This window comes from Cannabis sativa, chromosome 5 (genome assembly GCF_029168945.1).
Source record: "Cannabis sativa cultivar Pink pepper isolate KNU-18-1 chromosome 5, ASM2916894v1, whole genome shotgun sequence".
Lineage (NCBI taxonomy): Eukaryota > Viridiplantae > Streptophyta > Magnoliopsida > Rosales > Cannabaceae > Cannabis > Cannabis sativa.
In genome coordinates, this window is record NC_083605.1 from 76,687,714 (window position 1) to 76,710,123 (window position 22,410).

General features: G+C 35.6%; 5 protein-coding genes across 7 annotated transcripts; 3 read left to right on the forward strand and 2 right to left on the reverse strand.

The window, feature by feature from the left end:
• Positions 1-505: 505 nt before the first annotated feature.
• Positions 506-2,917, forward strand: LOC115716251 (probable pectinesterase 68). The gene is made up of 5 exons (XM_030645010.2): positions 506-1,124; positions 1,214-1,403; positions 1,493-1,699; positions 1,909-2,156; positions 2,609-2,917. The coding sequence occupies exons 1-5, from the start codon at positions 862-864 to the stop codon at positions 2,763-2,765; spliced, it is 1,065 nt and encodes a 354-aa protein (XP_030500870.1). The 5' UTR covers positions 506-861; the 3' UTR covers positions 2,766-2,917.
• On the reverse strand, positions 2,876-5,740 carry LOC115716253 (peroxisome biogenesis protein 19-1). 2 transcript variants are annotated; one of them, XM_030645012.2, is made up of 5 exons: positions 5,500-5,740; positions 5,342-5,408; positions 4,970-5,258; positions 3,788-4,104; positions 2,876-3,279 (listed from the first exon to the last, which is right to left on the reverse strand). In XM_030645012.2, the coding sequence occupies exons 1-5, from the start codon at positions 5,540-5,542 to the stop codon at positions 3,234-3,236; spliced, it is 762 nt and encodes a 253-aa protein (XP_030500872.2). In that variant the 5' UTR covers positions 5,543-5,740; the 3' UTR covers positions 2,876-3,233. The 2 variants fall into 2 exon arrangements, with proteins under 2 accessions (XP_030500872.2, XP_030500873.2); XM_030645013.2 differs by having other exon boundaries at positions 4,970-5,255; positions 5,500-5,659.
• A 54-nt stretch (positions 5,741-5,794) lies between these two features.
• On the forward strand, positions 5,795-7,014 carry LOC115716252 (uncharacterized). 2 transcript variants are annotated; one of them, XM_030645011.2, is made up of 3 exons: positions 5,795-6,258; positions 6,342-6,489; positions 6,576-7,014. In XM_030645011.2, the coding sequence occupies exons 1-3, from the start codon at positions 5,869-5,871 to the stop codon at positions 6,800-6,802; spliced, it is 765 nt and encodes a 254-aa protein (XP_030500871.2). In that variant the 5' UTR covers positions 5,795-5,868; the 3' UTR covers positions 6,803-7,014. The 2 variants fall into 2 exon arrangements, with proteins under 2 accessions (XP_030500871.2, XP_060972235.1); XM_061116252.1 differs by having other exon boundaries at positions 5,800-6,258; positions 6,571-7,014.
• A 2,859-nt stretch (positions 7,015-9,873) lies between these two features.
• On the forward strand, positions 9,874-13,779 carry LOC115716018 (asparagine--tRNA ligase, chloroplastic/mitochondrial). Its single transcript, XM_030644706.2, has 15 exons — positions 9,874-10,335; positions 10,434-10,502; positions 10,619-10,729; positions 10,968-11,072; positions 11,264-11,401; positions 11,540-11,617; positions 11,806-11,883; positions 11,967-12,035; positions 12,147-12,221; positions 12,360-12,443; positions 12,573-12,659; positions 12,762-12,857; positions 12,967-13,041; positions 13,177-13,303; positions 13,453-13,779. The coding sequence occupies exons 1-15, from the start codon at positions 9,982-9,984 to the stop codon at positions 13,566-13,568; spliced, it is 1,662 nt and encodes a 553-aa protein (XP_030500566.2). The 5' UTR covers positions 9,874-9,981; the 3' UTR covers positions 13,569-13,779.
• Positions 13,780-13,817: 38 nt separating this feature from the next.
• Positions 13,818-21,706, reverse strand: LOC115716017 (protein transport protein SEC16B homolog). Its single transcript, XM_030644705.2, has 14 exons — positions 21,356-21,706; positions 19,137-21,254; positions 18,566-18,880; positions 18,119-18,247; positions 17,929-18,051; positions 17,626-17,796; positions 17,157-17,282; positions 16,937-17,071; positions 16,441-16,568; positions 16,255-16,363; positions 15,848-16,168; positions 15,574-15,723; positions 15,186-15,481; positions 13,818-15,014 (listed from the first exon to the last, which is right to left on the reverse strand). Exons 2-14 carry the CDS (start codon positions 21,018-21,020, stop codon positions 14,489-14,491), a joined length of 4,413 nt encoding a protein of 1,470 aa, XP_030500565.2. The 5' UTR covers positions 21,021-21,254; positions 21,356-21,706; the 3' UTR covers positions 13,818-14,488.
• Between the last annotated feature and the right edge of the window lie 704 nt (positions 21,707-22,410).

Consider the following 22,410-nt stretch of genomic DNA (forward strand, 5'->3'; position numbering starts at 1 on the left):
ATAATAAAGAATGAAAAGGGCAATTTCGTCCATCTATGTTTAGGTATATGAAAACTTTGGTATGTTGTGTATTGTTTGGCTGTGTTGTATTTGTCCAATTTGGGGAGATGAAAAAGTGGCTCAGGTCCCAACGTTCATAAAAAAATATGTTATACATAGGGGACCAGAAAGAAAGAAAGAAAGAAATGTATCAATGAATGGTACAAACAAACTAAACATATGTATAATTAATAGAAAATGGTATTGAACCATGCTTGGACCATAACTAGAAGAACACATAATAATGTCATTAAGGTTAAATTAATCAATATGTAGATAAGACAATTAATATATATTTGAGTAAACAGAAGTTAGTGGTGTACCATTCACACACATTGGCCAGCCAACTACTATAAGTTATAAGATACCATTACTTACCAGTGATAGTTTCATGTGTGTATATTCACGTGCAGAACTTTATGACATATATATGCACTGACTGACCCACATATATGAATAGATAGTGTGAGTAGTAAGTAATAAGACTCATCAACTCTATCTATATAGCTCTACCTATACATCAAGAAGAAGAAAAAAATGACCGTTGGAGAAGAAACACCCAGTTGTTTCCCAATTTTCATAATAATATATTTAATTAATTAAGATTGTCACATGTAACACACACTATATATACACACACATACACAAAATACACAAATGTTATTGTGTCTCCAAATCATTGAAAAGCTCTCTCTCTCTCTCTCTCTTCAGAGTTTCAGCTCAAGACAACAATTCCATTATTCTCTCTTACTCTTTCTATACTTTATTATTATTATTGAATTGTTCATAATTTGTGTGAGTTAATTAATTAATCTTCATTTAATGCATGTTGTTATGGGTTGTTGTTGTACTTTCAGGTTAAATATGGTGTTCATTATTCTGATCACATTATGGACTACAACACAAGCAAGTGTTGTGAGCAAGAGCCATAGGCACAAGTGGATTGGACCCGTCGGACACCGCCTCATCACCGTCGATGTAAAGGGCGGCTCGGCTCAGTTCAAGTCGGTTCAAGCGGCGGTGGATTCGGTTTCGGAGAACAATACAGTTAGCATTACCATACTAATCAGTCCAGGATACTACATGTAATTAAAAATTAATTAATTAATTATAATTCATGTGAATGAATTGAATTAAATTAATTAATGAGATTGTTTAATTAATATTAATGTAGAGAGAAGGTGGTGGTTCCAGTGAGAAAGCCGTACATAACATTTCAAGGAGCAGGGAGAGAAAATACAGTGATTGAATGGCACGACAGAGCTTGTGATCCTGGTCCTAATGGTCAACAGCTTAGGACTTACAGAACGGCTTCGGTTACTGTTTTTGCTAACTATTTTTCTGCAAGAAATATCAGCTTTAAGGTATGAAATTCTTTAATGTATTTTCGATGTGGGACAACCACCCATGACCCACCACAACATAATAATATATAACATATTACATAATGTAGAATACAGCGCCGGCTCCGTTGCCGGGGATGCAAGGGTGGCAGGCGGCGGCGTTTAGAATATCAGGGGACAAGGCGTACTTCTCAGGGTGTGGATTCTATGGGGCTCAGGATACCTTGTTGGACGATGCTGGACGCCATTACTTTAAGCAGTGTTATATTCAAGGCTCCATTGATTTCATCTTCGGCAACGCTCGCTCCATGTACAAAGTAATATATAATAATCTTATTTATATATATATTAAAAAAGAGCATAACCCTTTTAGTACGTACTACAATCGTTCACTTTAATTTGTCTATATTATATATATATTTTGGTAAGTACTATACAGTGTTTTCTTTTTCATGACGTCTGTGTTATATATATGCATGAATGAATTATAATGAATGTGTTGTGTAATGTGTTTATATGTTTATAGGAGTGTGAGCTGCACTCGATAGCCACTCGGTTCGGTTCGATAGCGGCTCATTACAGGAACTCGCCGTACGAGAATACAGGGTTTGCTTTCGTCAAGTGTAGAGTGACTGGTACGGGTCCATTGTACATAGGACGAGCCATGGGGAGATATGCTAGAATTGTTTACTCTTTTACTTACTTTGATGACGTGGTTGCACATGGTGGATGGGAAGACTGGGATAACATCAATCGTGACAACAACAACAGCAAGTAAGTATATATTACCTACTTACACAATTAATACACCTTAATAAACCTCTAACAAATACTATAATACTAACTAAAGATAAGAGAGATGCTAAGGAGAACACCAACAAGTGTTAAACTGTTATTATTAGTATGATTTAATATCGAGGTTTATATTTTTTGACTTAATATAAAAATAATATAGAAAAATTGTTAATCATTCTCACACGGATATGGTGTTGCCTAATAACCAAGGAAGTGGGCTCCTCACACCCTCTAAAGTCAAGTAATTATGTGTATATATAAATCATTTTGATTCTGCGTGTGGTGTCAAATAGTCAACAGCTAGTAAAAGGTTTTACCTTTGTTTGTAGAAAGCATAGAAAAAGACTATTAATTAATTAGCACCGTTTTAGTAACACTAATAATTATGATTGTTGTTTTAATAATAATGAAGTTGAATTTGAAATTTGCAGGAATGTACTTTTGGGAGTGTACAAGTGTTCTGGTCCAGGAGTAACAGCACTGCATGGGACATCTTGGGCCAGAGAGCTTGATTTTGATACGGCTCATCGCTTTTTGGTCAAGAGTTTTGTAAATGGCAGACATTGGATTGCACCCTCTGATGCTTAATTATTTCATTAATTATTTACCGTACACAAAAATTATATTCAATTCTTTTCAATTTTTCATGTGTAATATAATATAATAACTTGTATCATGTTATGTATTTCTGGCTTGAATAAATAAATAAAACACATATATATATATATGGACTTTCTTTCTTTTCATGGTTTTCTTTCATGCCACTCACTCACTCCCCCAAATCATTTGTCTCTGATTAAAATTAGAATTACATGATGATGATGGGATGAGAGAAGGAGAAAATACCAAGTTGACAAATTCTTGGTCAACTAAATTTCTAAATAAAACACTTGAAAAAGAAAGGTGAACAATATATATGCAACTCTAGTTTAGGTAGCGCCACTTTATTATAAACTTGATGTAATGAATCATGGATGCTCCGGTTGGGTTTGACCGACAGAAACCACCAACTACAGCTGCTGCGAATAAGGCTTTGCCGGCCGGTCTGTGATGTTTTCACATTATACAACAATTTCCCTGAGATTCTAGCATCTCTGGTGATCTGCAGAAAACAGAAATGTCTTAAGCTTGGTGCTCGGTACAATAGAAGAGATATTGAAATTGAAATACAAGAAAAGAAATAGCTATGCAGGCCATGATGTTTAATAATGAATGAAGAAAATAATAAGAACAAGTATTCAAGCGACCTCAAACTCTCCCAAGAGCTATTGATAAATTACAATAGAATTCTCATGATCCCTCTAATTCTGATTCTAATCTCCTGTATGTACCCTTCTACTGTTTATATGCTATTACTACATGGGGTCATTATCATGTACGGATGTACCTTTCTACTATTGTCTAAAAAATTATGTAAATTGTTGAGAGCTCTAGAAAATGAAAGCTCTTAACAACGATTGACCCCATGAATTGTTATCAGCCTACCAACGATTTTGTGAATAGTAATTTAAAATAATTAATGCCTATGTAAGTTCCATGAATTCTATGTAGAAAATAATAATGCAAACTGGTGGATGAGATTTTAAGTTGAAAAATATTAGAATACTTACAGTTGGCCAAGAGTAGCTAGATCAAAATCAGGAGCCAGCTCATGCATTATATCATTGGGTGGTTGACCACACTCCTGCATTTTCTGCATAAGCTCAACAATCTTACTGAAATTATTGGAATCTTTTTCATACACTTCATTAAGATCTTTTATCAGTCCATATTGGTGGGAGTAACGTTCGTATTCTTCTTTGCTCAAACTCGCTTCATGCTCAGCCAACCACTTTGGGTATCTTTCTCCAATTTCCTTCATGGGTTCATGAAGAATCTCCTTTGACAAAAGTTGTTGCATCATGTTCTCCATGATAGATTCCATGTCCTATGCAGAAAGGAAAAGAGAATTAATGAAAAAACACAATAGAAATCATCGAAGAGAAAGTCAAAGGCGATATGCATAAATAATAATGAGCAGCATGGCCAAACGATGAAAATTGCTTTGAAAAAACAAAAACAGAAAAGAAGAAGAAAGAATATTGACGATATTGATGACCGTGCCTCAATGATGATTCTCATTTGCTGAGAATGATAAGTATTTTATCAAAGTTTGATTACTGCCATACCATGAATCAACCTTGTAATATTCAGCTATGTAGTGTTCAAATGTAAAAGGATAAACTTTGATGTTTTTCCCACAAACAAATCTAAAGATGAGACTGAAAAGAGGGATTCAATTCAAGGGTGTTAAAGGATAAACTTTTTAGTGAGAAGCAATTCTAAAGATATATATATCAGCCTAAATTTATGATCAATTAATCTCAATTTTAGGTCCAAACAGAAATTGACATATGAAAAAACTATTTTGCATAGTAATTGGGTAAAACTGATTCAGTAGGAGCACCCCAAACAAACATATAATACAATTTCCACAACTGAATCTTAAAAACTTCAAATTTCTGTAAGGAAAGCATTCCACTACTGTTCAAATAAAAATTTGCATTAAAAGAACACATCATTGTTGTAATGAAAACTACCTAATATGACATCATAACAAATGAATTGGGCAAAATGAATCATACTCTAGATAGAATACTAAAGGACTAAAGCAATGATAATGAAACCCTAATTTAGAATAATTAAGCAAATGGGCAAAATCAAGCACTATCATATTCAATTAAAAACCAAGAATAATTTTGAAGAGCAAAAAAGAAAAATCCAATGACAAAATGATTGAATAAGAGGAGTACCTGTGAGCCAGCAAGCTCCTCAAACTGCTTAACCCAATCTTCCATCATAGCATCATTACCCAAGTCTGGAACAGGTGGCCTGGCAGCTGTGGTGACAGATTCCAGACCCTTAACAGCCTCTCTAGTTTCAGCTCTAAGTTTATCAAGGGCATCTGCTACATGGGATTCCTTTGAAGCCTTTTGTTTGCCCTTTTTCTTGGCCTTGAGGTCAGGCAAACCCAACCCCAATCCTTGAACCCCACTACCCAACGGAACAGTCTTTTGTGCGTTATCTCTACTTTCATTACTTCTATACCATAAATTAACAAAAAATAATCAGAAATTGACATCAATTCTCGGTCTTTTTCATTGTTTAGAAAGTAAATTACTAACCTTGCAATGGTGGAAGCTGGACTTGACTTGGTACTGAGGTTGAGAGTTTGGAAATCATCGAGAGCACCTGGTAATGATATAATTATTTACATAAAAATGAATTGAAAATTGAAAAGGAAGAGAACCCATAAGAAAAAGTTTGGAGCTTTTTGACTTACTATCGAGGAGTTCATCTAAATCATCGTGGTTGGTGGTTGCCATGGTTATACGATACAACTCAGAGGGATGGGGATTGGATTTACCGCCTTAGCTAAGGGAATTATGAGAATTAGCTCTGTTCTGTTACGCGGTGATATATATATAGAGAGAGAGATATATATGAACACTTTTTTATGGTCCCGCTTTTCTTTTTTCTTATTTATTACTGAAATTTAAATAAAGAGATTTATCATTAATAAAAATATCTTTTTTCCCATTAATATTTAGTTGGGTAATATAGATAAATCCTAAAGAATATATTTTTTTTTGCCTTTGAGAAAAAAAACAAAATAGTAAGAGAGAGAAGTCTCACCACATAGCAACCATCCATGGCTTCTCCATCTTCTCTCAGACTGGACATCTCCCTTTCCTCTCTCAATCGCTCATTCCATCGTCCCAACGTATTTTCTTCTTCTTTTTCTTACGTTTCTCCCCGTCTGAAAATTCAATTCACTCCTTCCCAATACAATACACTAAAACTCCCTACTTGTTCAGATTCTTTCCGCACTTTCTACCGATTCTCTCCTTCGAACGACCACGATGAAGAAGATGCCGAGAATTGCAGCTTCGACGAGGCAGTAGAGCTTTTCAACGAAAGAGAATATTACAGGTGCCATGATTTACTTGAAACTTTATGGAACAGAGCTGAAGAGCCCTCTAGAACTCTCATCCATGGTATTCTTCAATGCGCTGTGGGATTCCATCATCTGTTTAATCAGGTAATTTCAACAACTAATAACCACAAACTGTTTTTTCCCTTTACTACCGTCTCTGATTTATATATATATAATTTGGTTTTAAGAATCATAAAGGAGCAATGATGGAGTTGGGAGAAGGACTTAGTAAGCTGAGAAAGATGAACTTCAAGAATGGAGCTTTTCATCAGTTTGAACAGGAAATATCTACAGTTCTTGATTTTATATACCAGACCCAGATTGAATTAGCTGCTTGTGAGTTATATGAATTGTACTTAAACATCTTTATTAATTGTTATATGAAGTATTATGTAATTTTTGTGTGTTTGTTTGAAGTACAGGCAGTGATGATATGTGTGTTAGGATGGATCAATCGGAGAGGTCGTACCAACTGCTTGGGGGATATGGTGCAGGACAGCATCTGTATAAACTGCAAAGCGACTCATCAAATGAACAGACTATGCATATAGTGTTTTGTCCAAACATGTCTTATGTTAATGGCCACCCACAGAAAGTAAAGCTTCCTACTCTTAATGCTACCACTCAATTACTCCACGCTTCTTCTTGACTTCGAAATTCACCTCTATAATCTTTGGTCTGCTGCAATGCAATATATGTACAAGAATTTATGGTGCTTAGTAGCACAATCAAATTTAGCCCTATAAATTTTTATACTATTTATTAAAGTAAAATAAATAAGATTTAATACTGATATAACATTTCTCATATATATTTATCTGCTACCATCATAATTATTAATGATTACTATTTTTTTATCCATTTTGATGGTTACTCTAATATTAGTCATTAGATCTAAGTATTAAAAGATATCTTATTTTGGGGTTTTTATCTTTTTAATTTTTTCCTATAAAAAATATCTTGAATAAAGATGCAGTTTTTATTATTAATAATATTTATTTGGTAATAGTGATAAAAAAAATAGTAAATATCATTTTTTCAATATAAAATTTTGGTGAAAGTATGTAATTTTTTTAAATACTCAAATTTTCAATATAAACAATATATGTTATAATTATTTAAGATATTATATAAAATTTTAAAAAATTTGAAATAATTTAAAATATAAAAAAGCAATATTCAAATATCTTATTTCACATGTGTATAATATAAAATAGTCATACGCGTAATACATTGTTTGAAACTTGTTTTCAGCGTATTAAATTTTTCTAAATTTCTCAACATTTTATAAATTATTTTCAAAAACTATAACCTGAAAAAATTTGACCAAAAAATTATTTAAATACTAAAATAAATAAAGGTGTATTTGTGGATTTTTTCAAAGATGTATTGTGGAATTTTACAAAAAATATATATGGAATAAAGATTCAATTTTTATATATATTAATTAATATTTATTTGGTACAAAAAAATTATATTTCTATATTTCCTTCTACGTAAAAATAAAAAATAAAAAAACGCACGACGATTAGCGAGTAATACGGAAGAGAGAGAATACGCGTGTTGGAGAGAGTCACGTTCTAGGGTATCGTCCTACGCTTTAGCCCAGCCACCTAGACGATCTGACGATGACGGCGCCTCCCCATTCGCAGACGACGGCGGTGTAAGCTCTTCCCCGTTTGTAGACGCCAGCGGTGCACGAACTCCCAATCGCAGACGACGGTGGCGAGTTTCTTCCCTCTCGCAAACTTCAATGACAGCGGTGTGAAGGCTCCTGCGATTTCAACCATTGTTCTATGTCGTTGATTAAAGAGAGTAAAAGATTGGTTCAAGTTGTTTTCGTCCTGCGGTTCGGTTTCGTGTCGTTAATCAAAACAGTAAAAGATTGGTTCAACCTGTTTTCGTGAGTTACAGTCAACGATTGGTTGGTTTTAGTTTTCTATTTCCATGAGTTATTAGTTGGCTTTAGTTCTTTTATTGAACAATTGGCTTTAGTTTATTGTTTCCGTGAGTTACAGTCAACAATTGGTTGCTTTACAGTGAACGATTGGTTGTCGTTCTTTTGTTTTAAATTACTCTTTTTTTTAATTATTTTTTATTTTTTATTTTTTTACTGTTATGAGGTTAATTCCTATTAGCATTTTTATGGGGTCAAAATTTTTAGTTTCATGTGTTGAAACTAATTAGGTTTTTTTATTAGTCTTGTCTTTTGACATGGTTCTATAGTTTCTCTCATTGGTTTTGGTTTATTGGTTTTTGGCGTTAGTTATTGGTTCTTGGTTCTGGATTCGTTCGGGTGTCCATGACGTCGAGTAATTATTAGCGAATGGAGGCAGCAGAGAAAATGGCAGGGATTTTTATGCCGAAATGGCAGGTGTAACCTGAAATAGATGAATTTGTTAACATAAAAGAAGCTTTAAGCTGAATTGACTGTCATTTGTGGGGATAATTGATTTTAGAAACTGATAGTCAGTTTATGTTGTCATCCTTTTTTGGTCTATTAGTTCATGATGTTCGTACTCTTCTCTTATCTTTAAATAATGTTGAGTTGTGTTTTGTCAAACGATCTGCAAACAAGCTGACTCATGTTTTAGTCAAGAATTCTTGTTTCTCTCCCGGTCGTGTGCTTCAATTGGATAATTATTGTAACAAAATGCGTTCTATTGTTATTAAGGATTGCTAGTTAATAAAGTTGCTAAGTTTATTCCAAAAAAAAAAAATATTCTTTGGGGAATTATTCAAAGGGAAATTTGACATTATATACTTAAAAAAAAGCATAAATTGTTTTTATATGCTTCTTAAAAAAATGTAAAAATAATACCCTCCAAATATCTTTAATCCCAACAATACCCTCCTCATTTCAAACCCCCACTCTCTCTAACTCTCTCGTTTTTCTCTCTCTTTCTCTAACTCTCCAAACCCATTCCCAACAAAACCCCACCGGACCATCCACGAGAAGCCCCCGACAACCCACGACCACCGCACCACTTCCGGCGAAACCCATTCGCTTGTTTTCTGCATTTTTTTTTTCTGGTTTTTGACGATGTCGCGAAACATCGCTAAATGTCGCGAAACATCGCAAAATCATGAAACATCTCTAAATGTCTTTAATTCACAACAGCGCTTGTTTTCTACATTTTTTTTTTCTGATTTTTGACGATGTCGTGAAATATCGCTAGATGTCGCGAACATGTCGCGAAACATCGCAAAATCGTGAAAAACATCTCCAATTCACTATATCGCGAAACACATCGCGAATATCATCGCGAAACATCGCAAAATATCGCTAAATATCGCAAATCATCACTAAACTTCATCCCTGACCTCAGATTTGTTCTATCATTGCAAATACATCGCTAAATATCGCTAAATATCGCAAAAAACTGGTAAACCAGAAGAAAAAAATGCAGAAAACAAGAGAGGCCGTGAGAGAAGATGACGGCGAGGCCTTGCGACTGAAGTTCTGGGTCTGTGTGTTCGACGGTAGGAGTTCTAGGTCGGGATTAACGCCGGAGAAAGAGAGAGAGACATGGATGTTTAATTTTTATTTGTTTAAGGGTAAAATTGGATAGAAAAATAGTGTGAGTATATTTTGCATGATGCAAAATATACTAGCATATTTTTAGTGGATAAATTAATTTTAAGCATATAATATCAAATTTCCCTTATTCAAATAGTTGTAATAGTAGTAAAAAAAAAATTACTTTAAAGTGTAATTATTTTTCATAAAAAATGGATCTTTTTAAAAAATAGGAAAGAAAATAACTGGAGCAGAGAGAGAGAGAGTACTGTGTCATCCCAATCCGGTGGCTGTGAGCTTTGGCGGCGATGGCGGCTTGTGTTGCTGTTGGGTTCAAACCCTATTCAGCTCTCCGAATTCTCTCATTCTACTCTTCTCTTCCCAGGGCTCGACCTCTCTGTTTCCCGCCACTGTTTCGGCGCATTTCCCCATCTTCCCCAGCTCGGACTTGCTTCTGCTCTCTAGTCTCCGGCGGCGAGAAAACTAAGCCGGAAATCGCTGAGAACTGGAGGTCCGAGAGCGTTGGAGATTTCAGGAAGAAGCTGAGGATTGCGGATATTAAAGGCGGACCCGATGAGGGGTTGGAGCGATTGGGACAAACTCTGGTAGTGAAGGGGTGGGTTCGGACTGTTCGTGTTCAGAGCTCTGTCACTTTCATTGATGTAAACAATTCAAATTTGTGTGATAATTTATTGAAAATCTTTCCTTTTTTTTTTAATTAATGTAAACTAAAGATTGAAGCTTTTGTATTGGGTTTTAGGTTAATGATGGTTCTTGTCTCTCAAATATGCAATGTGTTATGGGTTCTGATGCTGATGGTTATGATCAGGTATGTGTTAATCAATTGAACCACAAAGGATTGTCTTTTTTTTTCTTTTTTTTTTCAGAGTTGTTTTGATTTTTTGTTCAATGATTATTCAAGCTTTTGGAGCATACTATGAATAGGTAGAATCTGGGTCAGTTACAACTGGTGCCTCAATATGGGTGCAAGGGATTGTGGTGAAAAGTCAGGGATCTAAACAAAAGGTGGAGTTGAAGGTTAATAAGATTGTCGTGGTTAGTATTTCTACCAATTGTTCTCTTTCTGGCTTTGTTTATTATTTTAGTTTTATACACATTTTCATCTCACTTAACTCGAATGCATAGTTCAACAACTCTAAGGTGTTACCTTTTGTTGTTGCATTTCAATGAATTCTTGTATATTCTATGAAGATGAACACAGAGTATTATGTGTCTAACTTAAGAAGTTTGATTCTGTAAAGACTGAACATTGAGATATGAACCTGTCTTATAGGTTGGTAAAAGTGATCCCTCTTTTCCCATTCAAAAGAAAAGGGTAAGCAAAGAATTTTTGAGAACCAAAGCTCATCTTCGTCCAAGAACAAACACTTTTGGTGCGGTAAGGTTTCGCTTCTTAGCTCTGTGTCCATACAATTTTCTGTACTAACACTTGGAGTAATATTTATAGTCTCTGTTTTTGCTTGGTATTTATATGGTGCATCGAACGATCAATACGCAAGCTTTTATCTGCATTTTTTCTCTAAAAACTATATACGACTTTAGTAATCTTATCTGTTCCATTGCTTTCAGGTTGCAAGAGTGAGGAATGCTTTGGCCTATGCTACACACAAATTTTTCCAAGAAAATGGATTTGTTTGGATCTCAAGTCCTATTATTACTGCTTCAGATTGTGAAGGTGCAGGTGAACAGTTTTGTGTGACTACTTTGGTATGCTCCATGGCTGAATTATGTACTTATTTATGATACCTAACGTTGTCATTTATTCTTGATATAGTTTCCTGCATTTTCTTAATTACTCTATTAAGTTTTATGCATTTGTTAGATTAATCTTTCCTCTATCAACAGATGCAAAGCTCTGGAGAAGTTGATTCTCTCGTGGATTGCATTCCAAAAACAAAGGATGGTTTGATTGATTGGTCCCAAGTGAGTCATGTGCTTTTCCATTTCTTTTTTCACTGCCTTTGTCTCCGCTTAGAAATTTTAAAATAGAAAATAAACAAGCCTAGTTTTTCTATTCATAAAGATCGCAGCATTTTGTGTGTACATTGTGTCATTCCGACGAGAGAGCTCCATGCTAATCTTTATTTCAATTCTTTTTATCTATGTGGCAGGATTTCTTTGGGAAACCAGCATTCTTGACTGTGTCTGGTCAGCTTAATGCTGAAACCTATGCTACTGCTCTTTCAGATGTACATCTTTTAGTCATGTCCTAATTATTATCTTAGATAAAGCGTTGTACCAAAACAAGATGTAATAAAACAGTTTCTCACAGGTGTACACATTTGGCCCCACATTCCGAGCTGAAAATTCAAACACTTCTAGGCACTTGGCTGAATTTTGGGTAAGGGTTTGTTTATGTAATTTCTTGTACATCTCTTCTTCAAAATTTCTTAAACACTTTCTATTCTGAATCATGTACCTTAAAATTTCATTTGTTTCCCTTTGGTGAAAGATGATTGAACCTGAACTTGCATTTGCTGATCTGAATGATGATATGGCTTGTGCAACTGCCTATCTACAGTATGTCGTATGTTACCTTCCTTAACTTTTTACATTTCATCTTCTAGATTTGGGTGAACAAAATTGTGCAGAAAGAATGGCCTACTTAAGAGTTCAATTTTATCATTCTGTATCTATTTTGTGATATCTGCTTCTTTGTTTAAAGGTGAAATATGTTCTCGAAAATTGCAAGGAGGACATGGATTTTTTCAATACTTGGATTGAGAAGGGCATAATTGATCGATTGAGTGTATGAGCTCTTTGTGTAACTTAACCTTCTTACTCATTTCTCTTTGTATTTGATCAAATGATCTTGCTTTATGTTTTGTTTTGTTTTGTTTCTCATTTTCTCCTCTTTTTATTATCTTGGTGTCAACAGGATGTTGCTCAGAAAGAATTTGTACAATTGACGTATACTAATGCAATTGAACTTCTTCTAAAATCAAAGAAGAAATTTGAATTCCCGGTACTACTAAATGCTATTTGAACTTCTTCTTTGCATTGAAACTATTGTTTTATGTACTCATCTTTGTAGTTTGATTTGTTATTTTTTTCCTTGTTAAATTAGGTGAAGTGGGGGTGTGACTTGCAGAGTGAGCACGAACGCTATATAACTGAAGAGGCATTCAATGGATGCCCTGTAATAATCAGGGACTATCCAAAGGTATGCTGCTCTTTCTCTTTTTCACTTTGAGGTTTAAAATTGTATTGCTATTGGTATTTTTTTTCCTTATTTGGAAAATCTACTAAGTTATACATTATAACTATTTCAGGAGATTAAAGCATTCTATATGCGGCAAAATGATGATGGGAAGACTGTGGCAGCTATGGATGTATTGGTTCCTCGGGTAACTTCAAGCCTTTTAATATCAATTTTTATCATATTCAATTCTGAGTTTAGTGCAGTGCACATGTTTATTCACTAGTGAAAAGCTATTAGAGAAGATTAGAATGCTGTTTCTTTCAAAACATTGTTCGTATAGGTCGGTGAACTTATTGGTGGAAGCCAGAGAGAAGAACGGCTTGAATATCTGGAAGATCGGTTGGATCAATTGAAGTTAAATAAGGACAGCTACTGGTGGTATTTAGATTTGCGCCGATATGGTTCAGGTGAGAATTCTTTTTCTCTTGTAACATTTTTAAAGATAAAGAATTACATTCGAAATTCATATTGAAGATGTTATATATAACTAGTTTCTGATTTCATAGTTAAGCCTTTTTGTGTACATGATGTATGGTTTTGTATTTTGTTTTTTCAGTTCCTCATGCTGGTTTTGGCTTGGGTTTTGAAAGGCTTGTACAATTTGCAACTGGTGTAGAAAATATAAGAGATGCTATTCCTTTTCCCCGGACACCTGGTTCGGCCGAGTTTTAAGTCTCATCAAGTTTTGTTAAAAGCTCAGCTTTAGTTTCAGCCTCAACTACAACACATTAATTTATTTAGAAGCCGCACATAGCTATAAAGCCATTTAAGGATGGTCCAAGAGAATTTACTATTTTTTGTTTGTAATATCTTTAAATTCAAATCCATTGGAATTAATAAGAGAAATTTGAGTGCATTGCAGAGTGCAGACTCTTTAAAATTATATTGCATGTTTCATCTGTCTTCATAAAAATACAAAAATTGAAAAGCAAAGTGAGTTGGAAATTCACATTATCACAAAAATATATTAGTAACATTTTAAAGCAAAAAAAATGGGATAAATAGTTTTAACAATTGATTCAATTTCATAACTGCATTTGAAAAGGATTGGAAAGGCACAAGCATAGAATTTTATTCGTTTGTGTTTTTCATTTTTTTTTTCTTTCCTTTGTCTAAATTCAATACACTATCATCTCATCTCCCCTTGAGAGATCTATGGAGAATCCCTTTGGACTACACCTCAAAAGGGTCTTTCCTTTTTTTTTGGTTTCTTCTTCCAACAAATGAATAAATGAACTGTACAGAGGTGTGTTGCCCACATGGAACCAGCTCCTTAAGCCTCAGATGATGGTGATTCCCAGGGTAGTTAATAATAATAATAATAATAATAGTAGTAGTACTTAGAATTGCACCCAACTTCAGAATTCATGGCAGATTTAAGGAGGCATAAGGCAAAGGAAAACATTCCATTTACTTTTTGTATAATCTCAAATTCTAACTCGTACCATATACCGTACCGTATCATACCCACCACTTTGATTTTCTGAGGGATGCAATGGCAGGAACATGAAACACCCATCCCCCAACTATTTTTGTATTTGATCACGAGGAACAAAACTCAATATGTACATCTTTGCTTTACTACTTGGCTCTCAAAGCTCCACTTCCTGGAGTTCATCAGCAAAATTGCCACCATTCATCTGTGCACGCATCATAGATGATGGGTCAGTGGGCGAAAACATAGTTGGAGGCATGCCCGACGACACTGCTCCTAAAGGTTTTACTTCCGTCTCTTTTGGAGAGCTGAATGAATCGTTAAAACTTCCACTCCATGAAGCCGTTCTTCGCGAGAGTGAAGAAAGGGAGCCATTGCTATTTGTCATAACTCGCTGGCCTGGAATGTTACCCATGCTTGGGAACCTTTGCATGGATGCTGACGGTGGGGGAACCTGGAATGCTGCATTCCCGGTAGATGTGGAAGCTTCTTCATGTGTCCCCACTGTTGGCACGTCTTCCTGCACACTTTCTGCTATAGCCTCCATTGACTGTTCTCCCGAGGCAGGGGTAGGAATGAAAAACTTTGCATTGGCAGCAACAGCTGGCTTAACAGATGGTACAGAGGGCGAATGAAATAAATTTGCTGGCCTACCGCCACCCTGGTTAAAAGTGTCAACGTACCTGCAATCGTGAAGAAGATGAAAAGGCATTTCGATAGGGAGAGGAGTTTCATAAACATATTTTGCAATATGATTTTCATAGACAGGAAAAGCTTATTACATATCTTTTGAAATGGTCAGTTGTGACAACATGCAACCCACATTTTATAAGGGGAAAATAATTGGTGTTTACCTTGACCGAACACCCACCCGCCCACGTGCTGAGAATTGATTTGAAGTGGGTGGAATAGGTGGGATCCCTGAAGAATATTCTGGAGTTGAACTTTTTGGATCAGGGCTACCTCCAAGAGAAGTTGCATCACTCTTCAACGTAGATTGCATACTGTAATCTGACATTCCATTCTGGAAGGTGGACATTGTTGGAGGAGGTGGCAGAGCAGCTTCCTCAGCAGGGGCCTCAACACCTTCTTCAACCCATCTCTTCAGCTTTTCATCATAGTAGAACTTGTTCTGTTCACCTAATTTAGCCTTCAGTAGCAACACAAAACATTTTAAAATGTGCATTAAGGATATCAATACTCATAATCACAGGAAGCCTAAAACCAATAATTATAGACTACCTGACGACCAGAGCGGGGCCTTAAAACTAGGCCCATTGTTTTTTGCAGCAACACTGACCCAAAACCGAAACGTGACATGCGAGATGTCCCCCCGGAGACTGATCCTTTTCCTCGAGAATCAGCTGAGGTTCCTTCCTTTGATGAGTCATCCTGATCATATAATGGATCAGATCCCTTTTTATAGAAACCACATAAAAAATGTTCACACACATAAAATACAGGTTTTATTGAAACAAATAGCATTGAAGAATGAAACTGAAGAATAAGTACACACTTGTCTTGGAGTTCTACCAAAGTCTGGCTCTGAAACACTTCTATTATGCATTGACATTTTATTGCCATCAGCAGCCCACTCACTGATGGGCTCCATTGAAGCAGAAGGCATTAAAGATGACATAGCCATTGTTGATTGACTACCCGATACTCTAGGAGCCATCTGCTGCTGGTGCAAATGTTCATTACTGTGGATACTTCCATGTGATGTAGACGGTGCAGGTGGCGGCAAACCTCCAACAACACGATGTGCAGTACTATCGAAAAAGTTCAGCAACTTTCCAACTAATTTTGTAGGAGCCAAATTTGAAGTAAATCCTCCCTGAAAAAAGAATTTCATAAAGAGCGTTCAAACTAATAATCAATCAAATAACGATAAAGATAAAAGTTATCAGAACCAAACTATACCTGTTGATGGGTTCTAATCCTGTCTTCAAGTGATAATACTAATTGTTTCCAAGTTTCTACTTCAGGTGCTCTACCAGTTTTCAGAGACTTCAATATTGCTTGACAGTATCTGAAAACAATCATATCATGGTAAGATATTTATAGAAATATATATAGTGAGAGAGAGAGAGAGAGAGATGTACTTACTTCAAAGAATCTGAAACCTTTCCCACTTCAGCAAGCATGTGAGCATAGACTAATTTATATGGTTGAAATGGTAGCAAAATAAACTGAGAATTCCCAAGCACCTTTGAGTATTCGTATAACTCAGTCCTCTGCCCAAACATCAAATCAGTAACAATCAGCAAAAACACAACATGGACGGAGAACCAATTACATAAACATATCAAAAATGAAAAGTTAGGCATATGAGAACGAGATAGCATGTGATTGGCAACAACGACAATCGAAGCCCAGGTAATAAAAAGAGAAAAACTAAATAGAGAAAACGAGTGATGTAAGATATCCTGCATAAAGTACAAATGACTGAGAGAAATAATACTTCTAACCTAGCAAAAATAGGATATTAAGAGGGAGTAACTTCATGTTCAGCATAACTAGTAAGGTTTGGATGATAAGTTGAAAGCATGACATATAGAAGTTTACAAAAATATCTGGAAAAGAAAACTAGGTAATAAAGAACCTGAATAGCCTCTGGACTAGCATAGGTCCTAGGAAATTTCCAGTGATCTGCTCCAATCAGACAGAGTCTTGCACTGTCTGAGTATGACTCAAAATTTGCTTCCGCAACTATATAGCAGATATGTGCTCCAGTAATCTGAAACATCCCTTGTGTTAGATCATGAAAAGCACAATCTTCCACAAAGCTTTAAAGAAGATAAGGTACTCGATACATATCATACCTCACTCTTTTCTTTCCACAGGCAGTCTCCAAGATGGATGATTACCAACTCATCATCTTTTGTTCTGTTTGCAGTAATTACTGCTAGATTCTCCTCCCAGTCATCAAGCATACCACTGGTGCCAAACTGTTGGAAAAATCATACTATTGTCAAACCCAGAAAAATAGTAAAAGTTTCCAAATTTGCATTGACTGCCGTGAACGCTATTGATTTCAAAAATCCCAATCCACATTAAATTCGCAAATCTTGGTAATTGTTATCTCACCAGCTTTAGCAATCTTTAATCCAGACAATTAATTCATTAACTAATTCAAAATCAGCTAAATACACGATGTTTTATTATTATAATTACTAGTAGAGCGAAGAAAAAAAAAACAAGAGGATCAAAGAAAAACTGTAGGCAAAAGTATCTCACATGATGTTTTAGCCCAAACCAGCCAAAAGAGCTCTTCCTAAATCAAAATCTCACCTGTGCAGGCTGTTGAAACATTGTAACAGAACCCGGAACACTGCCATCAGCAACAGCATTTACAGAAAACACTTCAGCTGGTTGCCCTGCAATAAGCAGGCATAGAGTCCGCAGAGGAGATCCCGCAGCCAATTGTCGGAAAGCCATTTGTTTGATAGTATCAACATAGAACTGGAGTGGTCATAACAAGGTGTTCCCACCAAAATTAATTAAAGTAGTTTAAAAAAAAATAACAGCATAACACACAGCACATGCAATCACCTGAATAATGTTTGAAATGGATAAATAAAAAGGATAACAAACCTGATCACCGAGTTGTGAAGCAAGAACAAGTGCAGGACCCCACAATTGACCTTCTTGTGCATACTGTAAAGCCTCTCTCTTTCTACCAGAAACTAGAAGATTTTGCACTTCAGAAGCAGTTGCCTGAAACATGGACTCATCTTAGTGCCGGATATAAAGGGGAAATGGGAAAGGAGAAAGCAAATTTTACCTGTAGTTCCGCTTCAGAAGGCAGTTTCTGCAAACAGTAGTTAAGAGCGCCATACTCAGTGAATTGTGCTCCACTCGCCTTTGCTGAAGCAAAAAGTTTAGCAACTGCTGCTTCTGGGGTATCATTATCCTACGGAGAATTCAAATATAAAGGCTTATCAAATGTAGAATTCATAAACGTTTCTAGAATGAAGCAGGGAGCACCCTTCTACGGTTGATAAGATGACTAAACTTAAATTCAAATAAGAAGAGTTATGCTGAAGTTTGGATCTAACCATTAACGAAGTGTTTCTATGGCATAATGATACATTCTAATCACACTCTAAAGCAATAGACCAAGTACTGGTGATATAAATAAAGTGCACTATGAGAATATTCCATCAAAGAAAAAAGTTAATGATAGCTAACTAAATGAGCAGCAAGTTCAGGAAGCAAGTATGTGACTTACTTTCAATGCAACTTCAGAACCAAAGGGAGAACGAAGTTTTCCATAATGTTGGCAAGCTATCTTAAGCAAGGAGAGTAGCAACTTCAATATTTGACCTTTCTTGAAATCTATGTCAGATGACTCACAATTCGTGATTCTCTCGTCTATCCATTTATTCAACTCTTTGCTTCCTACATTGCCGCCAACCAATGGACCAGGAAAGGACTGTTGACACAACGCACGAAGGTAATTACAGCTACTGCTGGTTGAAACATTGGTGTTCTCTGTCACAACTTCTTGCATATTTAGAACAGAAACTATGCCTCCAACAGGACCCTTAACACATGTAACAAACAGAAAACATGATTGATAAGCCCCTTGTGACATAAATGTATGCTATTTAAGGCTTAAGTCCATCAAAGTAACATCATAAGATCCAAAGAAGAATATTTCCTGAATGAAAACCTAATGCAGTCAAATGGATAAATAATACATTTCTCTGAAATCCCTTATCTGCAAAAAAAAACTAATTTTCCAAGCACACTGAGCAAATAAAATTAAATAAGCAAGGAAAAAAGCTACATTGTCTTACCTGGCTTCCATAAGATGAGTTCCCAACGTTACTATGATCCTTCAATACTATGAGTTTTCCTCCAAACCCAAAAGTTACTAGAGCATGTGGAGGACGTCCATCCGGTGACCTTCCAACACTAGGATTATAAGGTAACTGATTGCCACCAGGAAATGATTGTTGAGATACAGGCTTCTGACTGCTATAGTAATCATTTGAGATATGATTTTGGTCGTTGAGATTTACTTGATTAAACGGCTGGGTAACAGGGTTAAAGCCTTGGAATCCCAGAGTCCCGTTGGTCTCATTGTGCCCTTGATTAGCTCTATTGTACGATTGAACTGCTCCAAAAGAACTCAAAGATGCCTGCGGATTTTCATTTGTATAAAATTGTGAACCATCATATTTACTATCCAGTTGCTGATTTCCACCAAATGCTGTTGAGGCTGCACTCTTAGGTACTTCAGCTTGCCACAAGTTCAGATTGTTTTGATTACTATTATTATAAGATCCACCCCATCCACCTTCTTGACCTTGGCCACCAAGGCCTCTTGACCCATGATTGTCATCCTGCCTGTACTCTTCAAAGGAACTACTTTTGTTCTGAGAATATATATTACTTGAAACAACCCCATTTTGATCCTGAACTGCTGGTTGAACAGTCGAAGTGTAAGAATCCAGAGTTCGCCACTCTTGGGCGATTGTGTCGTAATACCAACCAGGATACTGGGGATCAAAAATCATATGTTCAGGATACCCATTGCTTGCTTGGGACGGTTGATTCCAGTCGGACACACTGTGACTTGTACTGGTTTCAGTAGCAGGTCCCACAACAGAGTTGGATGTTTGCTGCACATAAGAATTGGTTTCAGCAGCAGTTCCCACAGCAGAATTAGATGTTTGCTGCTGCATATAGGCATTTGTTTCAGCAGAAACTCCCATAAAAGAATTAGACTGTAGCTGCATATGAGTATTGGTTTTAGCAACAGTTCCCATAGGAGAGTGAGGCGTTTGCTGCAAATATGAAATCTCAGTTTTAACTTCAGAAACAGCAGTCCAGTCACTGACAGCAGAATTCGTTCCAAAGCTACCTTGAGCTTGAGCTGTAGGATCAACAACATCCACTTGGTACCATTGCCCAGTATTTGAGTCGTACTTCCACCCCGGATAAAGATTTTCCCAGTATTGACTGGTATTTACATCCTGCACATTTGTATTTTGCTGCTCTACTGGAGCAACAAAATTTTGACTTTCCTGATGTTGTGTGTAATTAACCATATTGTTCAAGCTTTCATCCCTATGCTCTTCATGGGAAGGGAACATATTTGCTTGAGTGGTCAAATCTTCACCAGCTTTTCCAGGAACTTCCCCAGAAACACCTGCATCCAATTCACTAAAAAAGTCGGAGTAGGATCCAAACCCATGACCACCATTCTGAGCAGAATCAGCATGGAACGAACTCCACCCCACCACCTTAAACCCTCCACTGCCGGACTCATTGCTCATGGATTCTAACCTCAATTCAGATCCTGTCCCATCATTTTTAGGCTCGGGAACCGCATCTAAAGCTGAGTTCGCCGATACACCAGAATTCCCATCTTTCGCATTAACTTCAACAACACTCTTTTCGCAAATTATCCCAGACCCATCTGCAGCATCTACTTGGGCAGCACCGTCTTCAGTTTTCAGTTCATCCACCATACCTTCACCGCTAAAATCCTCCAATGCAGGAGATTCATCCGCAATGCTAAGATTAGCAAACGCCTTAGCATCGTCGGAATCATTACCCTCGGGGAATTTTGGGGCAGATGATTCCGAGGGACCAAAATCATCGTCCACCAATTTATCGAAGAAATCCTCATCCGTCTGATCCTCCACCTCGAATGGAGGAGGATTAGAAGCCATCGACCTAACTAACTAAAATCACCCTACGATCCTTTTTCCCTTTTCCGATCTCACAGAATTCAAAACCCCAAAGCAAACTACTTCCGACGCGGCAAAAAACGAAGCTTGGTGAAGAAATAAAAAAAATGTCAAGATCCAGGTAAAAATCCACCAAAATCGGTACAGCAAAGCAGCAAGGCAAGGTCCTAAACTTAAATCAAAGAGATTAAGCGCGACAATGGTGAAGATCTAGGGCTGTTGAAGCAAAAAAAAAAACAAGTGGAAATTGTTGGGGTCGATTTCGAAAGCATTATTTGATTAAAATCAAAATTCAGAAACAATTGAAGCAAAATTACCTTAGAGATCAAGGATCGGAGATGCAGAGGTAGAGAGAGATGAAGAAGGAGGAGAGAGAGTGTGTCGTAGCCCATGAAAGAAGACAGCCCTCGATTTCGCACTACCCACCCACCAACACCTCCATTGTGTTCTTTTTTTTTTTTTTTTATTTTTGAAATTAAGAAAAATAAATAAATAAAGAGAGCAAAGAATCGATTTATAAATGTTAAATAAAATAAGATAGTATTAAAATACTAACTTAATAAAAGTCTTTATTTTGTTTGGTTTCTAATAAATATAATTAAAAATTAAATAAATAAATATACAGTATATCTATAGAGAAGTAGAAGATGTAAGAATAGGATTGTACTATAATAATAATTATTATTATTATTATTATTATTATTATTATTTTAAAATAGTAATAATAATAATGTGTATGTATTTCCAACTATAATTAAATCATAATTCTCCATATAGATAAATTCAAATTTATAAAATTTATTGTTAATTATTATTAGGAAGTGTTTCTATGGCCAACGGTGTTGTTTGTCTTGTTAAGGGATGGATCTAAATCTGAAATAAATAGTGTTGAGTTGGCAAATAATAAATAAATACATACAATTATTTATTTACTCAAATTTATATATATTATAATCCCATTCAATAAAAAAAAAATATATGTACTATTGCTATGATTCGGCCTGATTAGTAGTCTAAATATAGGTTAAGTTTTTTGATACCACATAAAATTGACATGAACTCGAGAAGCATAAGCATGAAATATAAAAAAAAAGTATAACTTAGGCACGACAAGTGAAAAAAAAATATAAACTTAAATACAATACAATACATAATGAATTAGCTCGAAAGCATAATATATTAAAATGTCCAATAATTTAATAATAATAATAAATATTTATTTATTAATCAAAATGATAATAATATTCAAATTATAATTATGTGTAATTATTGAAAAAATATGTAAAATTAATTAATGCTATAAAATACACATATAAAATACACATATATTAGTAGTATTTAACTCATCAATATATAATAAAAATGTAAAACT

What these genes read in the sequence shown, in the direction of transcription:
- LOC115716017 (XM_030644705.2), bottom strand. Translation starts at nt 21,020, where the DNA reads ATGGCTTCTAATCCTCCTCCATTCGAGGTGGAGGATCAGACGGATGAG. An exon ending in TGTTTCAACAGCCTGCACAG is followed by an intron (nt 17,283 to 17,625) that starts GTGAGATTTTGA and finishes TTTTTCCAACAG; the next exon opens with TTTGGCACCAGTGGTATGCT. An exon ending in TGTGGAAAGAAAAGAGTGAG is followed by an intron (nt 17,072 to 17,156) that starts GTATGATATGTA and finishes GGGATGTTTCAG; the next exon opens with ATTACTGGAGCACATATCTG.
- LOC115716251 (XM_030645010.2), top strand. Translation starts at nt 862, where the DNA reads ATGCATGTTGTTATGGGTTGTTGTTGTACTTTCAGGTTAAATATGGTG. An exon ending in ATCAGTCCAGGATACTACAT is followed by an intron (nt 1,125 to 1,213) that starts GTAATTAAAAAT and finishes ATATTAATGTAG; the next exon opens with AGAGAAGGTGGTGGTTCCAG. An exon ending in CGTGACAACAACAACAGCAA is followed by an intron (nt 2,157 to 2,608) that starts GTAAGTATATAT and finishes TGAAATTTGCAG; the next exon opens with GAATGTACTTTTGGGAGTGT.
- LOC115716253 (XM_030645012.2), bottom strand. Translation starts at nt 5,542, where the DNA reads ATGGCAACCACCAACCACGATGATTTAGATGAACTCCTCGATA. An exon ending in CCAGCTTCCACCATTGCAAG is followed by an intron (nt 5,259 to 5,341) that starts GTTAGTAATTTA and finishes TTTATGGTATAG; the next exon opens with AAGTAATGAAAGTAGAGATA. An exon ending in AGGAGCTTGCTGGCTCACAG is followed by an intron (nt 4,105 to 4,969) that starts GTACTCCTCTTA and finishes CTTTCTGCATAG; the next exon opens with GACATGGAATCTATCATGGA.
- LOC115716252 (XM_030645011.2), top strand. Translation starts at nt 5,869, where the DNA reads ATGGCTTCTCCATCTTCTCTCAGACTGGACATCTCCCTTTCCTCTCTC. An exon ending in TCCATCATCTGTTTAATCAG is followed by an intron (nt 6,259 to 6,341) that starts GTAATTTCAACA and finishes TTTGGTTTTAAG; the next exon opens with AATCATAAAGGAGCAATGAT. An exon ending in CCAGATTGAATTAGCTGCTT is followed by an intron (nt 6,490 to 6,575) that starts GTGAGTTATATG and finishes TTTGAAGTACAG; the next exon opens with GCAGTGATGATATGTGTGTT.
- LOC115716018 (XM_030644706.2), top strand. Translation starts at nt 9,982, where the DNA reads ATGGCGGCTTGTGTTGCTGTTGGGTTCAAACCCTATTCAGCTCTCCGA. An exon ending in AGGTTAATAAGATTGTCGTG is followed by an intron (nt 10,730 to 10,967) that starts GTTAGTATTTCT and finishes CCTGTCTTATAG; the next exon opens with GTTGGTAAAAGTGATCCCTC. An exon ending in GAACAAACACTTTTGGTGCG is followed by an intron (nt 11,073 to 11,263) that starts GTAAGGTTTCGC and finishes CATTGCTTTCAG; the next exon opens with GTTGCAAGAGTGAGGAATGC.